At 47.7% G+C, this 19,161-nt stretch overlaps 2 protein-coding genes across 2 annotated transcripts in view; both read left to right on the plus strand.

The window, feature by feature from the left end:
• hoxb3a (homeobox B3a) overlaps nt 1-11,684 on the plus strand; it is a 49,465-nt gene extending 37,781 nt beyond the window's left edge. Inside the window, exons 4-5 of the mRNA XM_069709925.1 lie at nt 4,584-5,299; nt 8,163-11,684. Of these exons, the coding sequence (XP_069566026.1) occupies nt 4,705-5,299; nt 8,163-9,034 (1,467 nt within the window). The 5' untranslated portion in view covers nt 4,584-4,704 and the 3' untranslated portion in view covers nt 9,035-11,684. The remainder of the gene's footprint in view (nt 1-4,583; nt 5,300-8,162) is intronic.
• A 4,113-nt stretch (nt 11,685-15,797) lies between these two features.
• Nucleotides 15,798-18,613, plus strand: hoxb2a (homeobox B2a). Its single transcript, XM_069709942.1, has 2 exons — nt 15,798-16,260; nt 17,677-18,613. The coding sequence occupies exons 1-2, from the start codon at nt 15,798-15,800 to the stop codon at nt 18,525-18,527; spliced, it is 1,314 nt and encodes a 437-aa protein (XP_069566043.1). The 3' UTR covers nt 18,528-18,613.
• Nucleotides 18,614-19,161: the final 548 nt, after the last annotated feature.

Below are 19,161 nucleotides of genomic sequence, written 5' to 3' on the forward strand. Positions count from 1 at the left end.
ATTTAAGTTACCTGCTTCCAATTAAAGTAAATGCAGAACTAAAAGCAGGAACCGTTAACCTGTGGCTGAAAAAACAAAGCTATAATACTGACTGCTAATGGTGGCGTCCAGGGAACTGGGAACGAGGAAGGTTCCCATTTGGGAATGTCCAACTTCCAGAGAGGGTTCAAAAACAGAAAATCTGCTGTTTCTACTGTCAGATACAGAAAAGTGACAAAGTACCTCATCACACAGGGAACACAGAGCTCAGCAGGTCCTCACTTCTACACGTGTTCATGATCTGCTGTTTAATGCTGCTCGTTAACTCGTTGGGCTGGACTCACCAAGTCTGTCTATTTCACTTCAGAGCAGCAACATTTCCTTATTTCACCACAAACACTGCCCTTTAAGGGACGTCAAACCCTACGTCAACCCCCCCCCCCACACACACACACACCCACCTCCCTTGGCTACAGGGATACTCCCGGTTCGACAGGGGTACTTTCCCACTTCCCAGTTGCTCATGAACGCACCACAAGGCCGCATATCTTCTTAAGAGTGTCCTATCATGGACTCAGCCTGAACTTTGTTTATCTGGGTCTGTTGGGAGCAGCGGGTTCTCTGCTGCTGGAAGTCTGAGCAGGAGACTCAGACATGTAAAAGCTAAAAAGGAATTTCACGGATTCAGTCCTGAAATGTTGTTTTTATTGTGCGTAAAAGTTGGGCCCAAGTTCAGCTGGTGAACAGGTCCAGGGGCAGGCTGTATGTTACCATAACTACCATAGAAAGTAGTTCAGAGAGCTTCTTCAGACCTCACGGTGACACGTGGAAAAGAAGCCCACAGGCCTGGTTGTGTAGAGCCAACATGCCGCCTGCGTGCTCCGCGTCCAGCCACAGAAATTAGCATAATCTGAGAGTGACGCTGAGTTTCTGATGAGGGAACCGTCGAGCCCCGAGATCTGGTTCGGTACAGCCCCGTGAGCGCCGCTGAGAGCCGCGCGGGGTGTCAACACCATGGTGAGAGCACCAAGGCCACTACCGCCACCCCTCCGGGCTGGTACCGTGTAGCCTGCGGAGAGCGCGGCGAGGCGAGAGCGCAGAAACCCGGACAGGGAGGGAGAGACAGGAGACCCGGGGAGACGGAGGGACAGAACCGAAGAGGGGACATAAAACGAGGGACACCCAACATGCGATGGGGTGACGCTGTGCGGAGAAGCTGTTTGTCTGGCAGGCTGTGAGCGACACATCTGAGGCCATTGTTATCAGCCAGCAGCGGTGCAGGCAGCGCTGGTGCTGGTGCTGGTGCTGGGGCGGAGGGTGGAGGTGGAGGGGGCGGGGGCGCGAGCAGGCAGCAGGCAGGCTCCCGGTAAACTCGTTCAGCTCGCGCGCTAGCTAGCCTGCCTGTAGCCTAAACCAAGCCTGTCGGTGAATTCGGCTCGGTAGATACCGGGCTGCCCCCCTCAGGCTCTTCCGCCAGCCGTTCATGCCACACGGTGTCCGTCCCGCTCGCGCAGCCCGGTCTCCCGCTGCTGCTGTGGCTCGTGGAGGTGTTGTGGTGGCAGCAAGCGGCCGAGCACCGGAGGAGCAGCGGGGTTTGTGGAGCGAGGAAGAGGAGAGGAGGAGGAGGAGGAGGAGGAGAGCGGACCGAGGCAGAAATCCACTGGATTCCTTATTTATTTATTTATTTTATTTATTTATTTACTTGCTATTATTATTGATCACCACGCGAAACGTGCGTGAGGACTTATCTGTGATGCGGCGTTGCTCGATCCGTGCCGGACTGGACCGGGACCACCGGGGCTAAGGAAGGTAAGGAACGTCACCGGCGGGGAACAGGCCAGCCGGTAAACGCACGAGCTGAAAACAACAAACCAGAGATACGGTGTGTTTGTTGGCTGTGCAGTTTGTGAACGGCGGAGGGCGGCTCGGTGATTTATGGCCCGAATGACTTCAATCCCGGTTCAAGAAGAGTTCACAACGCTGGAAGGTGCCGTAGCTCCCCACCACCACCACCACCACCACCACCACCCCCTTCTTCTTTCCGCCGTCCATCTCTGTCCTTTTCTTCCTGTCCTCTCCGCTCTGTCCTCCTCTCAGCTGTTTATTTACACCGCCACCATGTTTCTGACGGATCATCCACTTCCAGGCTCTCTCCTTCCCCGCGCGCGTTTTAAAAAAAAAATTATATGTATATTTATATTTTTAAAATATTATTCGACAGGTATTTGGATTCTTATTCAAATGTTTGAACGGTGTATTTGGAATGAGATTTTAGAGGCTTGGCTGCGTGCTGCCTGCAGAGCTGCGAGCCGGCTCTCCCCTGGCCCCTGGCCCCTCTCCGGTGCTCCGTGCGTGTCCGTTAATGGGATAAGGAGTGCGTGGATTGTCCAACTTAATGCGTCTCGTGCCTGCACAGCTCTTCATCGCAGGCGCCATTTGTAATTTTATATCCGTCGATAAAGCGGAGACAGTGGACACCAGGACAGGCCGCGCTCTGCCTTTGGGTTTGTTTCAGGAGGATGACGGAGGGAGGAGGCGTCCAGGAAAACTTGCTGATTGTATTAAGCTGTGGCCCTACATGCCAGGGGCCAGACATTACGTGTCCCGTTTAATGGCGAAACAGGAATATGATTTAATAAGGTATTCCTCCTCCAGCGGCCCGCTGCTCGGCCTCCCCTCCCTCCCTCCCTCCTTCCTCCGGACTATTCCTCCGAGTAAATAATTAGGATTCCAGCTTGTCTCGCAGAAAGATAAATGGCTGACATGTGTGACGTGCTGAGAGCTGGAGTCAGGCTGGACTGCCTCATGTTAGCAACCAAATATTCCTGATACATCTTAAAAAAAAGGTTCAAAGGGAAATATTTTATTATTGTAGGCTTTCACAATTTTACCAGATTATGAAATCATCCCAAATTGAAGTAGGATTTATTTATTTATTTCTGGACCAACATATTTTTTCAAGACTTCCGTTATTATCATCATGCAAATTAGTATTTCTTTTTATTCAACCAGAACATTGTCACTCATTTTCTTCTTCTTTTTTTTTTTAATGTTCAGAATATAAATAATAATAATTAAAAAAAACAACAACATGTAGCTCCGAACAAACGCCGTCGTTTCAGATGAACTTCGCTTCTGTTGTTTGGAGATAAATGACCGCGGAGCCTCAGTAGTTCAGCCGGAGGTGGCTGGAGTGTAGCCGGGGTCGAGTGCTGACAGAGCCGCCTCTCCTGCGCTTCTCCCCGGTAAACATTTCATCTCCTGAGGAGGAAGGAGCTCCAAGTGGGCTCTTCCTTTCTCCCTCTGTGATGTGCCTTGTTTGTCTCCAAGTGTTTTGTATATTTTTTTCGTTCGTTGTCAGGCCCACAATATGAACCAAATGACCAAAAACCCAAAAGAAAATTGAAAGCAATATTTTCAGAAACTTTCCTCCACATGGTGACTGGATTTAAAACCCCCATGCCAGCTGGGAGACATTTGAATATGACTTCTATTAACAGCCTATTTTTTCTCCCCCCACGTTTTTTTTTTTTTTTTTTTTTTTTAATTTTTTAATTTTTTTTTTACTTCATTTAGAAAATCTAAAAATCTCAATAACTCCAACAATCTTCCGCTGACCGGTTGAAAAGTGGACTGTGATGCAGAAATAGCCCGTTAATCAGAAACAATGATCGCTCGTGGCGGGGGACGGCTGAGAGTGAGGTAACAGCCGCACGGGCGGGATACAGTAAATCACATGTGGACGGCGGAGGGTGACAGAAATAGGCCACCTACATCAGTCACACAGGCCGCAGCCACTGCCGCCATTACACAACACAATGTCACGTTGAGAGCCAATAACAGCAGACATGATGGGGCAATGCTTTACTGGAAAAACACAATACTCAGCATGCAGGCCAATTATCTCAAGTAGAAAAACATCATTAAACCTGCTCATCGGCGATTTTATTTGATTTAAATACATTTTTTTAAATAAAATGATCAGTCAATAGAAATGATAATAACTAATAAATCGACAACTACATTGTGTCAGGCCTTATTATAATAACTAACTTTAATAGTAATAACAACTATTTCGAACAGTTATAATAACTGATTATAATTGTAATATTAACTGATTCGAATAGTGATTATAACTAATTATAATGGTAATAATAACTAATTATAACAGTAATAAAAACGATTTATAATGGTAATAATAAATAATTATAATGGTAATAATAACTAGTTATGATGGTAATAATAAATAATTATAATGGTAATAATAACTTATCATAATAGTGATAAAAGCCAAGGAACAATAACTGACTATAATAGAAATAATAACTAATGTGAACTACTGTTTGAATTAAGTCGACATTTCTGTGAAAATTGAACAATAGTATGTGTGTGTGTGTGTGTGTGTGTTGTTTGTGTGTGTGTGCCCTCCCCGTGCCCCCTCCACCCGAGCATCTGCAGGCTGTGCACTGGGCTGCCAGGGGAGGGGGAGGGGAGGGGGTGAGGAAAGAAAAGCAGTGGTTTCTATTCATGTCATGACGCCTTTCATTGCAGGAAGATGGATTTATCTCTCTCATTTCTTTATTCTGTCTCTGCTAACCTCTTAGGTCAGATTGCAGGGGACCGTTGGAGAGACACCGTCACGTGACCCCTGGTACCAAATGGTCTTCCGGCAGTGGCTCTCAATAAGGACCGGAGCACCAGAAGACGCCGCCACTTCTCTCAGAAATGCAGAAGACAACATACTACGACAACTCCTCGACGCTTTTTGGTGGCTACTCGTCCTACCAGGTGCCAGGCGCGGCCGCGGCCGCAGCCGCCGCCAACGGCTTTGGGGGCTACGATGCCCCGGTCCCAGTGTCCCACCACCAGCCGGCCTTCCAGTCGGCGGCCCATCTGGATGTGGATTCGTACCAGCGCTCTGCCTGCTCTTTACAGTCACTGGGCAGTAATGGCAGCCACCAGCAGCAGCAGCAGCTAGCCAAGACCAAGGAGCTGAATGGCAGCTGCATGCGGCCCAGCCTGCCGCCTGAGCACCACCCGGGCTCCCAGGTGTCCCCCCCGCTGCCCCCCAACCCCAGCAGCAACAGCAATACCGGGGCTCAGCAGCCGGGGGGCAGTGCTGGGGCCTCATCAGTCTCTAAATCAGCCCCCAATAAGTCCTCCAATTCTTCCTCCTCCACATCCTCCTCCACCTCGTCCTCCTCCTCCTCCTCACTGCCGCCCAACCCCACGCTGGCCAAACACATCTTCCCCTGGATGAAGGAGAGTCGGCAGGCGACCAAGCAGAAAAACGGTTCACCCAGCAACAACTCTGGCAACGGTGTGTCTCACTGCACCTGAGTCTGTCTGTCTGTCTGTCTGTCTGTCTGTGTCTTTGATCCACTCCCATAGCTCCACAGCATCACCACCATCCCTCTCTTCCCTCCTCTCCCCCTCTCTCATTAGTGTCCTTGTTATCCCGCCTTCTCCTTTCCCGTCACCACCTCCCTCTTTCCTCACCTCTCTTATCAGCATCCTCTTTCCAGGCCCAGATTCCCAGAGGATTCACCGGGTTTCTGAGGCTATTATGGCAGAACAGGTTTCCACTGGTTCAGACGGGGCGGCGATCGCAGACAGCTGGTACCTGCTGCGCTGCATGTTATCATATTTGTTGAAAATCAGATCATCGGTCAGCTCAGCTGTCGAGGTGGTTGAAAGAAGGACGGTGTCAGAACCGAACTAAAGAGCAGAAGTTGGACTTGATTCATAAACTTTAGTGGCATTTTGCCTCTTGGATGACCTCTGAGCCGTCAGGAGTTCATTACAGCAGTCTACTAACCTGACCTCCGTTCATTTCCGTTCTCCTCCTCCTCCTCCTCTCTCCTCTACTCATTGTAGGTAGGAAGATATTAACAGGATGAATTTAAATACGATAACAGATGGATAGATTTTCAGGAGAGAGAGAACGACAGGCCGACATTTGAAATGGAACAAACATACAAGAGGATGATGAATTTGAAAATCATCTGCGTGTGAGATAAGAGGTGAAGAGCAGACGGATAACTTCGTAGAGTTGGTGGGAATTAATGAGTAAAAATACGTTGAGCCATAATGAGAGCTGCTCACAGATCGGACTGTTTATTGATGAGGACTTGAATCAATCGTTTAGATGACATCGTGTTTCCCGCTATTATCTTTCCGTCCACATAAATAAACACGAGAGCATCTCAGGTCTTACTTTGCACTCCACTGCAGCAGCTATTATTAGCATGAACACATTACAAGCGTTCACACGGGCACATGGCATCACATCCCTGCTGCAGCCTCGCACACGGAGCAGCGACTGTCGCTCTGTTCATGATAGAATCAAAATCAAGATCGAAGAAGAATCCTGCTGCAACGGAAGTCAGATCACTGATGGACGCCGCTCGTTTTGAGCCTTTAACGTTCGGACTCGAGTAGAAAGAGACAAACACCTTCAGGGTTGTCTCAGCAAGGATGACCTCAGAGCAGACTGAAGACACAGAGCTGTTCAGGTTTATTTTATAGCTCCGTATCACAGACCTGAAATCACAGCAAGAAACACGTTATGAACAAAGTGAGTCAAAGTTATTTGCAAAACAAATTGAAGAACAGTAAGATTATTACCAAACCATCCGTCACAGTTTAAAGACAAACTTCCTGTTTCAACTTTCCACATTAAACTGACACCTGACACCTTACAGCCTCGTGAACACAACGGGTCGTATGTAGTCTTTGAAGATTGCTGTTACTTTGAGAACAACATCGTCGTTGCAGATCGAAACCAGTGGCAGCAACACTTTTTTTTTTTAATCTCTGACATGGAAGCTGCAGGACGAAGCTTTTCATTCCCTCCGGTTCTTGGGACATTTAGAGGCGCATGTTCAGGCTCAGACTGTATTTAAATGTGTTCGTAGCTTCCGGCTCTGAAAAATGGTTCCGATGCAGAAGTGTTTTCAGCTGCAATACCAGCGAGTGCCACTAGAGGTCGGCTCCAAAAAGCCTCCGGCTCCATAGACTCCCATTCAACTTCTCTCATCAAATCCAAAGTGAATAAAATGTGTCCATCAGTTATCTCGGTGTTGTTAGCTAAAGTCACTCCTTCTTCTTAGTTTTCTGGAGGTCCATCTGAAAATAATCCCTCATTCATTAGAAAAGAAGATTCAAGAAGACCTGTTTTTGGGGGCGTGTCAGTTTGATTGACAGGCCTGTGGTGTAGTCATGGTGATGGACAGAATCAGAACCGGAGGCTTCATAACGTTCACATACCAACGGGCGACTTGAGCTTCGAGAGTTTTGCAACTTATTTTGCAATATTATTATTTATCGTTTTGTCAGTAAGGTGTGATATGTGTGAAAGAAGCTCACGGCTGTTTTTATCCAGTGACGGTAAGTGGTATATTTGAGGTGCTCCAGGTTTTATTGCTTGTAGACAAATGATGGAAAGCATCATGAGAAACCACTTTATTATTACAGAGACGCAGGAAGTGTTTTTGTCACTTGAGTTTACAAAGAGTGATGCACAATCAGCCGGCAGGTAGCAGGTTCTGTCCAAAGCTCAAGAGTCAGGAGATTTACCCAAACACCAACAGAAGGCATTTCAAAAAGCGTTCAAACTCCTTCCTGTTTCTAGTCCAATCAGAAGTCAGTCTTACGATGACATGAATGTAGTGAGAAATTGGAGAGCCGGTTGAAGTGAGAGCAGGATGACATCACTTCCTGCTCGCTGTCCTGGTGCTGCAGCTACTGTTGCTGTGGGGGGTTCGTCTTTCCAGCCAAGATGCAATTTAGCTGCCCTCGCCCAGCAGCGGGGCCTCCGTCTCTTAATAACTGCCACTGTTATGAAGTGTTGACAACTAATATCAAGGGATAATTCAGCCGGCCTGCGCGGACCCCCCTGCTGCTTTATTAAGAACCTGAATGCTTTCAATTTCCTCCAGTGTGCCGCCTGATTGGGTTAGACTCTCTCTACCTTCCTCGCTCTCTCCATTTTCATTTGATCCGTTTCTTTCCCTGTCTTCCTGTTTAGCATCCAGGTTTCTGTACAGTTCTCACACTTTAACTTCTTTCTTCTTCTGATTGTTTTTCTTCTACCCTGTAACCTCCCCTTTGTTCACCTTCATTGTCCCTCTGTTTTTCTGCCTTGCCGTTTCTCACCTGAATGTCTTCTCGTGTGTCCTCAGCTTCAGGGGGAGCTGAGAGCGGCAGCAGCGGGGAGAAGAGTCCCACCGGAGGCTCCTCGGCGTCGTCGAAGCGGGCTCGTACGGCGTACACCAGCGCCCAGCTGGTGGAGCTGGAGAAGGAGTTCCACTTCAACCGGTACCTGTGCCGGCCGCGGCGCGTGGAGATGGCCAACCTGCTCAACCTGTCCGAGCGCCAGATCAAGATCTGGTTCCAGAACCGACGCATGAAGTACAAGAAGGACCAGAAGTTGAAGGGCCTGAGCTCCAGCTCTGGAGGGCCCTCTCCGACGGGCTCCCCGCCTCTGTCCATGCAGTCTTCTGCCAGTTTCCTCAACTCGATGCACCCCATGGGAGTGGGGGGCGGAGGCGGGGGCCCAGGCTACGATGCCCCGTCTCCACCGTCCTTCGGCAAGCCCCACCAGGGTGTGTCTTACTCCATGTCCACTGCCTACTCCAATGTCCCCATGAAGGGCTGCCCCACCCAGCAGAAGTACGGCGCCCCAGACCCAGACTATGGCGACCCCCATCCCCACCACGGCCTGGTGCAGGCCAACAGCACCGGCTACGGGACTCCCACCAACATGCAGGCCAGTCCAGTCTACGTGGGGGGTGGCAGCTACGTGGAACCCATGCCCGGATCGGGGCCCTCCATGTACGGGCTAAACCACCTCGGCCCCACGCCGCAGCATCACCAAACCATGGACTACAACGGCGCGGGGCCCATGTCGGCCGCCAACCAGCATCACGTAGGCGGAGGGGGCCCCCCGGGGCCCTGCGACCCGCCCACACACCCCACGTACACCGAGCTGTCGGCGCACCACACCTCGACTCAGGGCAGAATCCAGGAAGCACCCAAGCTCACTCACCTGTAGCAGGTTTGGAAACAAAATACGACAACGTAGGAAGTAGTGAAGACGACAGAATAGTTCCACTAACACGTGGGGGGAGGGGGGTTGCAGGAGGGACACAACAAGACAGGCAGGAGCCCTCCGGTGGTTTGTCCTGTGCTCTTCACACACAAAGCCCCCCCTCCCCCCTCCCGTTTCCACTGCCATCGTTAAGAGCTTCATCTAATCTGATTAGGGCTGCAGCTTTCACTGCTGCCTGGAAAGAGCTGTTAATATCATTTTACAAAGGCTGAGGCTCTTCCTAGTGTCAAGTAACAGAGATGGACCCAAAACCCTCATGTTGCAGGATCAGTCGATAAAAGACACTAACGCTGAGTAAAACTACAGACATCCAAAGTAGCTTCTCAACATCTCCAACAGAGTGTTATCAGACTGTTTGGGCTGCCAGACATTCAGCTTTCACTTCACAACTCTTTCTACAAATGTTTACAACTCCTTCACGAACCCTTTAAGAGCAACGTCTACTCTACTCCGAGTGCATTTGTTGACGGTGAGGCTGATCGTAGGTGTGGTGGACGGTCACATGTCCCCCACGCGGCCCCCACGGGACAACACGTGTCCTATGCGTGGTTCAGGGAAATATCGGCTGCAATCAGACTGATAATGTTCTGTCTCAACACTTTCGTGTTGAAACAAAACAAGAAGCTTTTGATTCGAAATATTTGTCAGAAACTATAAAAAAGAAATCTGAAATGAAAAAAAAATGTTTGCATCATATTGAAGTCACTCAGCAAAAAGAACCGCAGCGTCACTAATTAAACGCCTTGCGGGACGGATGTCTGACGTCCTGGACTCCTCCACACAGGTTGTGTGTGGGCGGAGCAAATCTCAGCAGCAGTAAAATACAACACATAACTCTATGTGGTTTAAAATTGTACTTTGATAATAAAATCTCCCCCCTAAGATGCACATATACAAACGGGACTCCCGCCTGCTAAATGAAATAGTTGAGATTTTAATGGGCTGTTAACGAGGTGCTCAGATTTACGAGGCCGAGCTCGCTCCCCCTCCAGGCTACACATGTTGTTGTCAGCCGGGCTGAGCTATGTGCAGGGCTCTGCCTCTCCATCAGCCAGATAGAGGGAGCACACAGCCCCACACAGCCCCCCCCCCCCCGTTTCACGAAGCACATTAAAACCACTGGACGGTCCTTGCTTCACTGTGTCTCCTCCTGCCGCCGCCGTCTCTGTCCCGGTCACTACTAACCCACCGTTTCCTGTCTGTGGCAGCAGCACATGGCTTCTAACGAAGGCAAAACATCCCACAATCCCCCACAGACTCCCCCCTCCCCCCACACACACACATCAATCAGCACACACACCCTCCATCACTCTTACAGGGTTTAAGAAACTCAAACTAGCTCCCAGACACATATCCGTGCTAAGCTACTTTAGCTGATCACACCTTCACACACGCTAACACACACACACACACACACACACACACACACACACACACACACACACACACACACACACACACACACACACACACACACACACACACACACACACACACACACAGCAATGCTAAGCTAGCTTCCTTTCCCCTGACACACCTCCACAGGCAGGGTCCGCCAGCTGCTGACATCTTCACACAAACACACGGAGGAGAACGTTTTAATGTTCCTATTTTAGCACATCATCGACACAGGGTAACTAAGAAGAGTGGAGAACACGTGGTTGTCTGTCGGGGGAAGTCACCGCCCTCCTCGCTCTATCACTCCGGAGGGCTCTCTGACATCCGCCGACACCAACGCGTAAAAGTCCACATTTTCTATTGTTTTTGTTTTGTTCTCAAATATCTTGACTTTTAAACGTGGATACAGGGTATATATTTGAACAAAAATGCATGTCCCATGGAGGTGAGCTCACGTGTACACGCTGCACGTTTAACACGCGTGTTGAGGCGTCAGTGAGACGACCTGCGCTAAAGCTGGGCTCTGATTGGTCCTCACCGATGCTCACCAGGTAAATCCTGCATGTTGTTGTTAAAAGTGCAGATGTGACACGTTCTCACTCCCGGGCATCATTATTGCACTTAGAGTTTACATTTTGATGGTTAAAGGTAAAAATAATAAAATCTTATTTTGAAGACGGAAGGCCCTCCAATCAAAGCGTCTTTCGCAAATGTGTGTTCGAGTGAACATTCATATATAAATATTTATTTGTTATAGCCAGTTTAAAGAGACTTTCTGTTTTGTATTATTATTATTTATCCTTCATGTATTTATATCGAGAAAAAAATACTGTACTTTTTTAGTATTTACCTGTTATGAAAGAAAAAAAAACAACATTGTGTTTCTTCTTGTCCATTGTACTGAAGTTACATTTTTTTAGTTCTTGTATTTTAGAAGAAAATAAGTAGTTTTTATGTTCCTATAATGACCCTTGTACATAAATGTCTTGGCTTGTACAGGGAACAGGCAGGGATGGGGATCGGTGACCCGCCCGGGCTTAGTGGGAATATTTAGACAAACTATTAGCTGGAAAAAAGATCGAGTCTTTTTGGAGAAAAACAACTTCTTTCTTTGTCCTTTGTAGCTCCTTTTTCTTTCATTGCTGAGAGAGTTGTCTGTCAAACAATTCTTTAATAAAATGTTATGTTATTCAGAGCTATGGTCAGTTTTTTTAAGAAGCTCAGTGAGAAACGGGACTCCTGCTGTTCCGGTGAATAATTACGGAAATGAACCTGCACATTCCTGCGTTGAAACGCAGTCATGCTATTGTCAGGTGAACTCTGATTGTATTCATTGTTATGGCAACACGCAGACAACAAGCCGCACTGCTGCGCTCCCATTGGCTGCCAACTGGGTCAGAAAACATCAAGTATGAAATTGTGCAAGTCATCAAACAGCAGAATTAGAGATCAACTAACTTCCAACTTTAAGTCAGGTTCTGTGATGATGCATCGTTTTATTGATGAGCAACTTTAAAACACAAAAATACTGAAAAGGTAGGAACTCTAAATATTATAAAGTTATATAAAACATCAGAAGCATATAATGATATCAAACACTGTAACTATTTGTTCTGCGTTTATTTTCTGGGCTGATGAGTTCTATCAGTGAAAGTTAAAGGGAACAAAGAGCTGCTATGAATCCCACATCAGGTGGGACTTCTTTCAAACAGCCCGTCTCTGGTTCACTGATGACCTGACACTGATGCCAGGATTAAATATCGGGTCAGTACCTGAGGCTAAAACATTCAAACATGGCATCACTATCAGAAAATGTTCATCCTGAATCTGAAAGACACATGTAACATGTCAAAAGAAGACACGTTTAACCTTCAGATCTGTTCCTTTAATAATACAAACTACACAGCTACTGTGGACTAATGTACCAATCACTGCACGGTAGCATTATAGATTTATAATAATGCTATTTATGACCAGAACCAGAGATCTGCTGTGTGATAAGACGTACTGAGCTGCTTCCCACCGCAACTTTCAGTCAAATGTCAGAATTGATTTGACTAACTGCTTGATTTGCTGCCAGTCTTCAGCTAAACAATTCAAACACTGTTGTTCTTTGTGACACCCGCAGAGCAGAACTACAGGTCTGCGTTCAAGAACTTTTCAGTGTCCATGCTGGTCAGTTTTCACATCTGACAAATGAGTTCAGACCGTGTGGTTAAAATAGAGCAGGAGAACCTGATGAGGCCTCCAGCAGGTGTTTGGAGTTGAGCTCCTATTTCTTTGACACCTTTCTGGCCTTAGTGTCACCATGCAGAAACAGCATTAGATAACTATTTCAATCTTTTGCTTTTGATTTGTAATAATTCATAATTTGACTTTCCTCAACTTTTCTTCATACGAGCACAGGTGCCGCTCGTCCTGTTGCGGCTGTGTCCTGTGTCCTCTGTGTTCATGTTTACATCTAAAATGAAAAACAAAAGAGGCCCGGGGACGGGCCCGGGGCCCGCGCCTCGGCCCGGTCACGTGGTCTCTAACCCACAGCTCAGCCCACCCCTTTCTCTCTCTGTCTCTTGCACGCGCTCAGACGTTTGAGAGCAGCATAAAACTTTGGACATAAATCAGGCTCCCATAAATAATGGCCGCACTTCCCTTTACATCTCCGTTGGACTAACAGACAATAAAAACACAATAAGATGAGATTGGATCTAATTTATTGCCTCATAAAAACAGACGGAGAGCTCAGCTCAGCTTCAGCTCGGCTGACACTGCTGACAACAGTACAGCTATTACTGCAGCTATTACTGCAGCTGTTACTGCGCGCACAGATCGGCAAGTGTTCAAACAAACCAAGTCCAATTTGATGAGGACACTTTTAAGATGTATTATTCGGCGGGAAGTCTGTCAGATAAATGTCCTGTTTTATCCTCCAGGAGCGACAAATTCGACGAAATAATCAGTACAATAAGTAGAATTAAGCAAAATTAGAGCAGTCGTGCCAATAGATCAAACATCAGGGTCCTTAGTGGACTGAACAAAATGAAGGAGTAGTAATACATTTTATTTAACATTCTCTCTCCCTCCTTTTTTAGTTTTCTTTTTACAAATGAGTCAAATTAATGAAATTAAATTGTGAATGACGTTTTGACTGGTTTCCCTGTTATTGTTAAAAACCTCTTAATAAAATAAAATATAATAGGATGAAATAAAAAGGCACAAATTCCCATCCTCAGTCGACGTTCCCGCTCCGTGTCAGGACTGGCATTAGAAAATCAGTTTCTGCTCCTCTGCAGGACTCCCAACAAACTCCCAGGATATTTAAAAAAATAAAAATAAAAAAGTAAAAAATTATATATATATAAAACTCGTTTTAAAAATAAATGAAAGAGGGAACCGACGTGGTGTGTTGTGCTGCTCAGTCAGCACTCCTCGTGTCTGCTGTGTGGGTTTGTGTTCGGTGTGTTCAGGCAGACCCGGCCTACTCACTGCTGCTCTTTCTGCTGCCTTCAATGGCCCTCACTCCCACACACATTTCTGCTCTTTCTGCATCTTTCTCAAGGGAAAGGGGAGTGAAGCCAAACGGCGTGAGAGAGGGGAGAAGGCAAGCGAGCTAAAAAAAAAAAAAAATTAAAAATAAGTTCTCATCCATCTGAGCAATTTTTAAAAATGATTAAAATACAGAAAATAGTTCTGCGGGACGCTGCGCGTAGTGGCTGCGCGTAAAAACGATAAAACACGTTGAACGCAGAAGGAGAGAGGCAGAGGGGGACTGGAGGGTTTCTTGTTATTTGGGCAGAGAGGGGCTGCTGTCAGGCTCTTTGCAGCCAGAGAAAGATTGATCACCGCACTTTTTTTCCCACTCGGGTCTCCTCGGGCCCTCCCCAAAATATCTTCCGCCAAACTCCCGAGATTTTGATCTTTACGTGAATTTACATGCGTGTCTTTTTGTGTCTGAAGGCCACTCAGCGCACTCTCACTATTTTATTAGCATTCGTATTGTTGCTGATGCATTATATTATTATTATTATTGTGATTATAAAGAGGAAGAAGAGCGCGCTCTCTTTCTTTCAGCAGCTGCACGCAGCGACCTCCCTGTGAACTCCCTCCGTCTTAACGTAAACACACCGAACATTTCACACGCACACACCACAGCGCAGAGAGCTGGGAGGGGAACCGTGGGCTCTGTGTTAAGAGGCTATTTTAGGTGGAGGTTATATTTAGACAATATTTCGGTTTCTCTTCTCTCACTCTCTCACTCACTCACTCACTCACTCTCTCTACACACACACACACACACACACACACACACACACACACACACACACACACACACACACACACACACACACACACACACACCGGCCTATTGACCATAAATTCAAGAAGTCTTTGAAAAACAAAAGTGCACACTTACACATCAATAGGCCTCCCTCTTTGCCTTTCCTATAAACTAAGCTTCCGTCTGCTCTGCTAAAAGTCAAACTGCTCCATCTGCACTACCGCTGAGTACAAATCTTCATCATCCTCTCCTCCTGAGCTGCTGCGCCATCTAAAACCCTCTCCAAGTTTTCTGCTTCTAAATTGGGAATTTTCAGCCTCTGTCACACTTTCTAAGATTAATGAGCTGAGTGCTGGAAGAAGCTTTGTTTTCTTTCCTGAAGGGGACATATTGTAAACGGCGCTGGCCAGCACCGTTTACCTAATGTTAATCGTCGTTACATCACCCAGAAGACGGGGAAATGTCCGAGATGTCTATTGTTCGAGGCTATCACCGAGCCAGGATGCGCCGACCTGCCACCCACACGGCGCACATGGCGACCGGTCGCCTTGTCGGTTTATTCCCTCCAGAATGTACCCCCCGTTACGAGAAAACAATAGCAGCTCTCCTGTGATGTAGCTCCTGTTAGCCACAGCATTTGGTAGAAAAATAATAATGCTGCTTCCCACAGCCATCTCCGCCGCCAGGCCCGGGCCCCCGATTGGCTGGTTTTGGGTCACATGATCAGGAATTGGCTGCAATTTCGCCCCATAGTTCTTCAGTTTAGCCTACCGAGGTCCCCATACGCTAGTAATATCACCAATATACACAATTATTATATAGCCACCGCATTTACGCTACTGCGGCCCGGAGCCTACATGCTCGCGCGTTTTTTTTCATTTCGTTTTATTTTTGGAAAAGCCATACCTATTGTGCTGTGTGCTCGTGCGAGCGTGCGTGCGTGCATGTGTTTCTTTTTTTTATTTTTTTATTTTGGGGTAGGGATTGTTCGGGGGTCTCGCCGTTTGAGGGTGAAACGGGTTTGAGGGAGCTATGAATTTTGAATTTGAGAGGGAGATCGGTTTTATAAACAGCCAGCCGTCCCTAGCAGAGTGTCTGACGTCCTTCCCCGCCGTCCTGGAGTCATTTCAAACTTCATCAATCAAGGAGTCGACAGTAATTCCGCCTCCCTTCGAGCACACCATCCCCAGCCTCAGCCCCTGCACAGCCAGCCAGCCGAGACCGGCAGCAAGGAGCCAGCAGAACCGGAGAACCTCCGTTACTAATGGCTTCCAGACGCACCACCGGACCGCCCAGCAGCCCTGCCCGCCCGGCCAGGCCCCTGCCCCGGCCACGGCCAGTCCGCTGGCCCACGAGTTCCCCTGGATGAAGGAGAAGAAATCAGCCAAGAAGTGCCCCAAGCCCAGTGGTGGCGGAGCCATCATCCCCCCCGCCTCATCCTCACCGTCACCAACCGCCTCTGGGTACGCTTCGGCGGGCATCGAGTCACCCACAGGTCGGTATGGTGGGATGCGGGGGTCAGTATGCATGTGTGTGGGGTGGAAATGTGATCGGTGCGCAGCATGTTCCGTGATTTTCTATTTGCATCTTTATTTCACAGCTATGTCAGAAATAAGGGAGTATTTATTCCACATTGCATGCTATTGTCTGTATGTCTGTGTGTGTGTGTGTGTGTGTGTGTGTGTGTGTGTGTGTGTGTGTGTGTGTGTGTGTGTGTGTGTGTGTGTGTGTGTGTTCAACAGGGAAGCCATATCTCGACCACTGCATTATGCTGCAGTGCTTTGCACAGTCTTCCATCATGCATTTAAAATGCAGCCATCAACACGGACTCCCGTCATTTAAAGGATCAGTGTACATTTCAGCAATAACTAACACCTTCCACACCAGCACGGTGTCAGGCAAATTTCTGCATCTAAAGGCCAAATTTCTAAAATGCATTCTCTCCATGTAAAACTAGTTATCTTATCGTGCGTAAAGACGCACGGTGGGGTTTTAATCCATCCTGATGGCTGCTGCAGCCTGGAGGGTACCATTCTGTGTACTGCATGTGTGCTTCCAGATCAGCAGCAACATCTTGCTAATATTCACAACACAGCTGAGATGGTCGCCATATTGGATGGACATAGGAAAAATAATGCCGAGGCAAAGCGACGGACAAATATGGAGGGGGTGGAGTGGGGTGGTGTAGTCCAAGCTACATCCTCACAGGAAACTCACCCCACACAATCTGATGTTCTGGGGTTTAGGTCAACTCTGTCTCCAACACTGACCTCAGTGAAAACCTTCTTGCTCTTTTTGTTCCCCCCATATTTGTTTTTGGTGGAAAATATATTTTTCACCTTTTTTCTCGCCCAATTTGCCGCTTTTTCCGTCTCAGAGCCATTCCCAGCTTTAGTTGTGTTTCTGACAGATACCGCCACATTCGTTTCACATTGACATTCCCACATTTCCACACACATTTCCTTCCAGTCCTGTGATTTATTTATGTTCCTCTCTGCATCCCTCGGATCACACGCTGCAGCCTCTCAGCAGCTCGCTGCTCTCAGGCTTTTATCATCATCTGTCTGTATTTGCACTTTGATTCAGTTTTTCTTTCTTTCTTTTATTTTACAATCACCAAAGTGGTGGCTTTTACAGCTATGACTATTTTGCTACCGCTGTAATTGGAAGGTGTATTTCTATGTTTTATTACTGCTTTATTGGGCTGCAGACAGAAGAGCCGAGGGGATTTCTGCTCCTTGATGAAGCAGCTTATTTCTCGCGAGCAATAAAACTGGAGAGGTTTTGGTTTTCATGCTGTAGATTCGAAATATAACGAATTATAATATGACCTGAATTTATTTTTAATTAAATATTTACACAATAAATCTCCATAATTGTTTCTCCGTGTCCTGTCTTTGTTTCCAAGCAGACCCGTGCCAGGCGGGTCTGGAAGGTGGAGGGTCCGGGTCCCGCCGGCTGCGCACCGCCTACACCAACACCCAGCTGCTGGAGCTGGAGAAGGAATTCCACTTCAACAAGTACCTGTGTCGGCCCAGGAGGGTGGAGATCGCCGCTCTGTTGGATCTGACCGAGCGGCAGGTCAAAGTTTGGTTTCAGAACCGACGGATGAAACACAAGCGGCAGACCACGCACCACCGGGACGGCAGTGGAGGAAGCCACGAATCCAGCGACCCGGGCGGGTTTGAGCCGCTCGAGGGCACCGATGCCTCCTCCCCGTACTCAAGCCAGCCGCTGGAAGCATCTGGCACCGGGGAGGTTACATCGGAGAGCGATCCGGGGGGCGGCAATCCATCTTCGGCCGCCGGTCCCACCGCCTACGTTAATGACAGCGGGGACAATGCACAACCCACGCCGGAGGAGGGAGGTCGATTGAACCTTCCTGAACGCCCACCGCTGCCGGGAGCATCTGGCTCCTCCGACTCTGCTGCGACCCAGCTCTCCCCGCCGACGTTCACCGCGACCAACTCCGCGGAGAACACGGCCCTGATGCCGCGGAACGAGGCCGGGCCCGCGGCCCCGGCAGCCGACCCGTCATTCCCTGAGCAGCGGGACTCCTCTATCACCCCCATCGCCTCGTCTGCTCCTTCTGCCGCCTCTTCATCATCGGCGCTCCCCGACCTGACCTTCTTCGCTGGGGACGCCTGCCTGTCCCCCAGCCTGCAGAGCTCCCTGGACAGCCCGGTGGATTTCTCCGAGGAGGACTTCGACTTGTTCACAAGCACACTGTGCACTATAGACCTGCAGCACCTCAACTTCTGAGGAAAGAAAATTCAAAAGAATGGATGAACAATCGAGCGGAAGGGACGCGAAAAAAAACCCTGTTGTTAAAAAGCTTCTCGGCAACATTCCTGAAACATTTCTGAATGAAAATTAGGTTCGTTTTTAAATACGTTTTTTTCTTCTTGCTGGTTTTATTTTGAGGATTTTATGTAGTTTAAGAGAGAAGCAGTTATTTTGTTTTTAATTTTAAACATCGAAAGGATTTTATTTTTTATTTTTTATTTTTTAAATCTCCCGTCGATTGAAACGTTGCGGATTTTTTTCTGCCCTTGTCCAAATTTCGGGTAGGCTGAATGTGGCCTGTTTTATTTTTTTTGGTAAGCCGTTTGATCAGTGTGTGTTTCCTCTAGTCCTTTCTGGTGCAGCTTCATGGATCTTTGATAACTTCTCAGGAACTGTTCACGGAGTCTCGGTGCAGACAGCTGGACTGCTTTCAGAAAATCTAAACTGAAGATTGAATTCATTCCCTCTCTGACCGACACACGACGAGAGGGAGACCCTGCTGAAGACCCGAGGTTTAGACCGTAGTTTATTTATTGAGATTCTTTAATAGTGAAAATCCAAATTATTTATTGTACATATATTTTCATAGTGGAATAATAATAATAATAAT

The sequence above is a fragment of the Brachyistius frenatus genome, unplaced genomic scaffold, assembly GCF_029030835.1.
Source record: "Brachyistius frenatus isolate BFR_SWC_R1_liver_20210118 unplaced genomic scaffold, ASM2903083v1 Contig_87, whole genome shotgun sequence".
In the NCBI taxonomy this organism is placed as follows: Eukaryota; Metazoa; Chordata; class Actinopteri; family Embiotocidae; genus Brachyistius; species Brachyistius frenatus.

Coding starts and splice junctions, on each gene's coding strand:
- hoxb2a (XM_069709942.1), top strand. CDS start 15,798: ATGAATTTTGAATTTGAGAGGGAGATCGGTTTTATAAACAGCCAGCCG. Junction 16,261..17,676: donor GGGCATCGAGTCACCCACAG/GTCGGTATGGTG, acceptor GTTTCCAAGCAG/ACCCGTGCCAGGCGGGTCTG.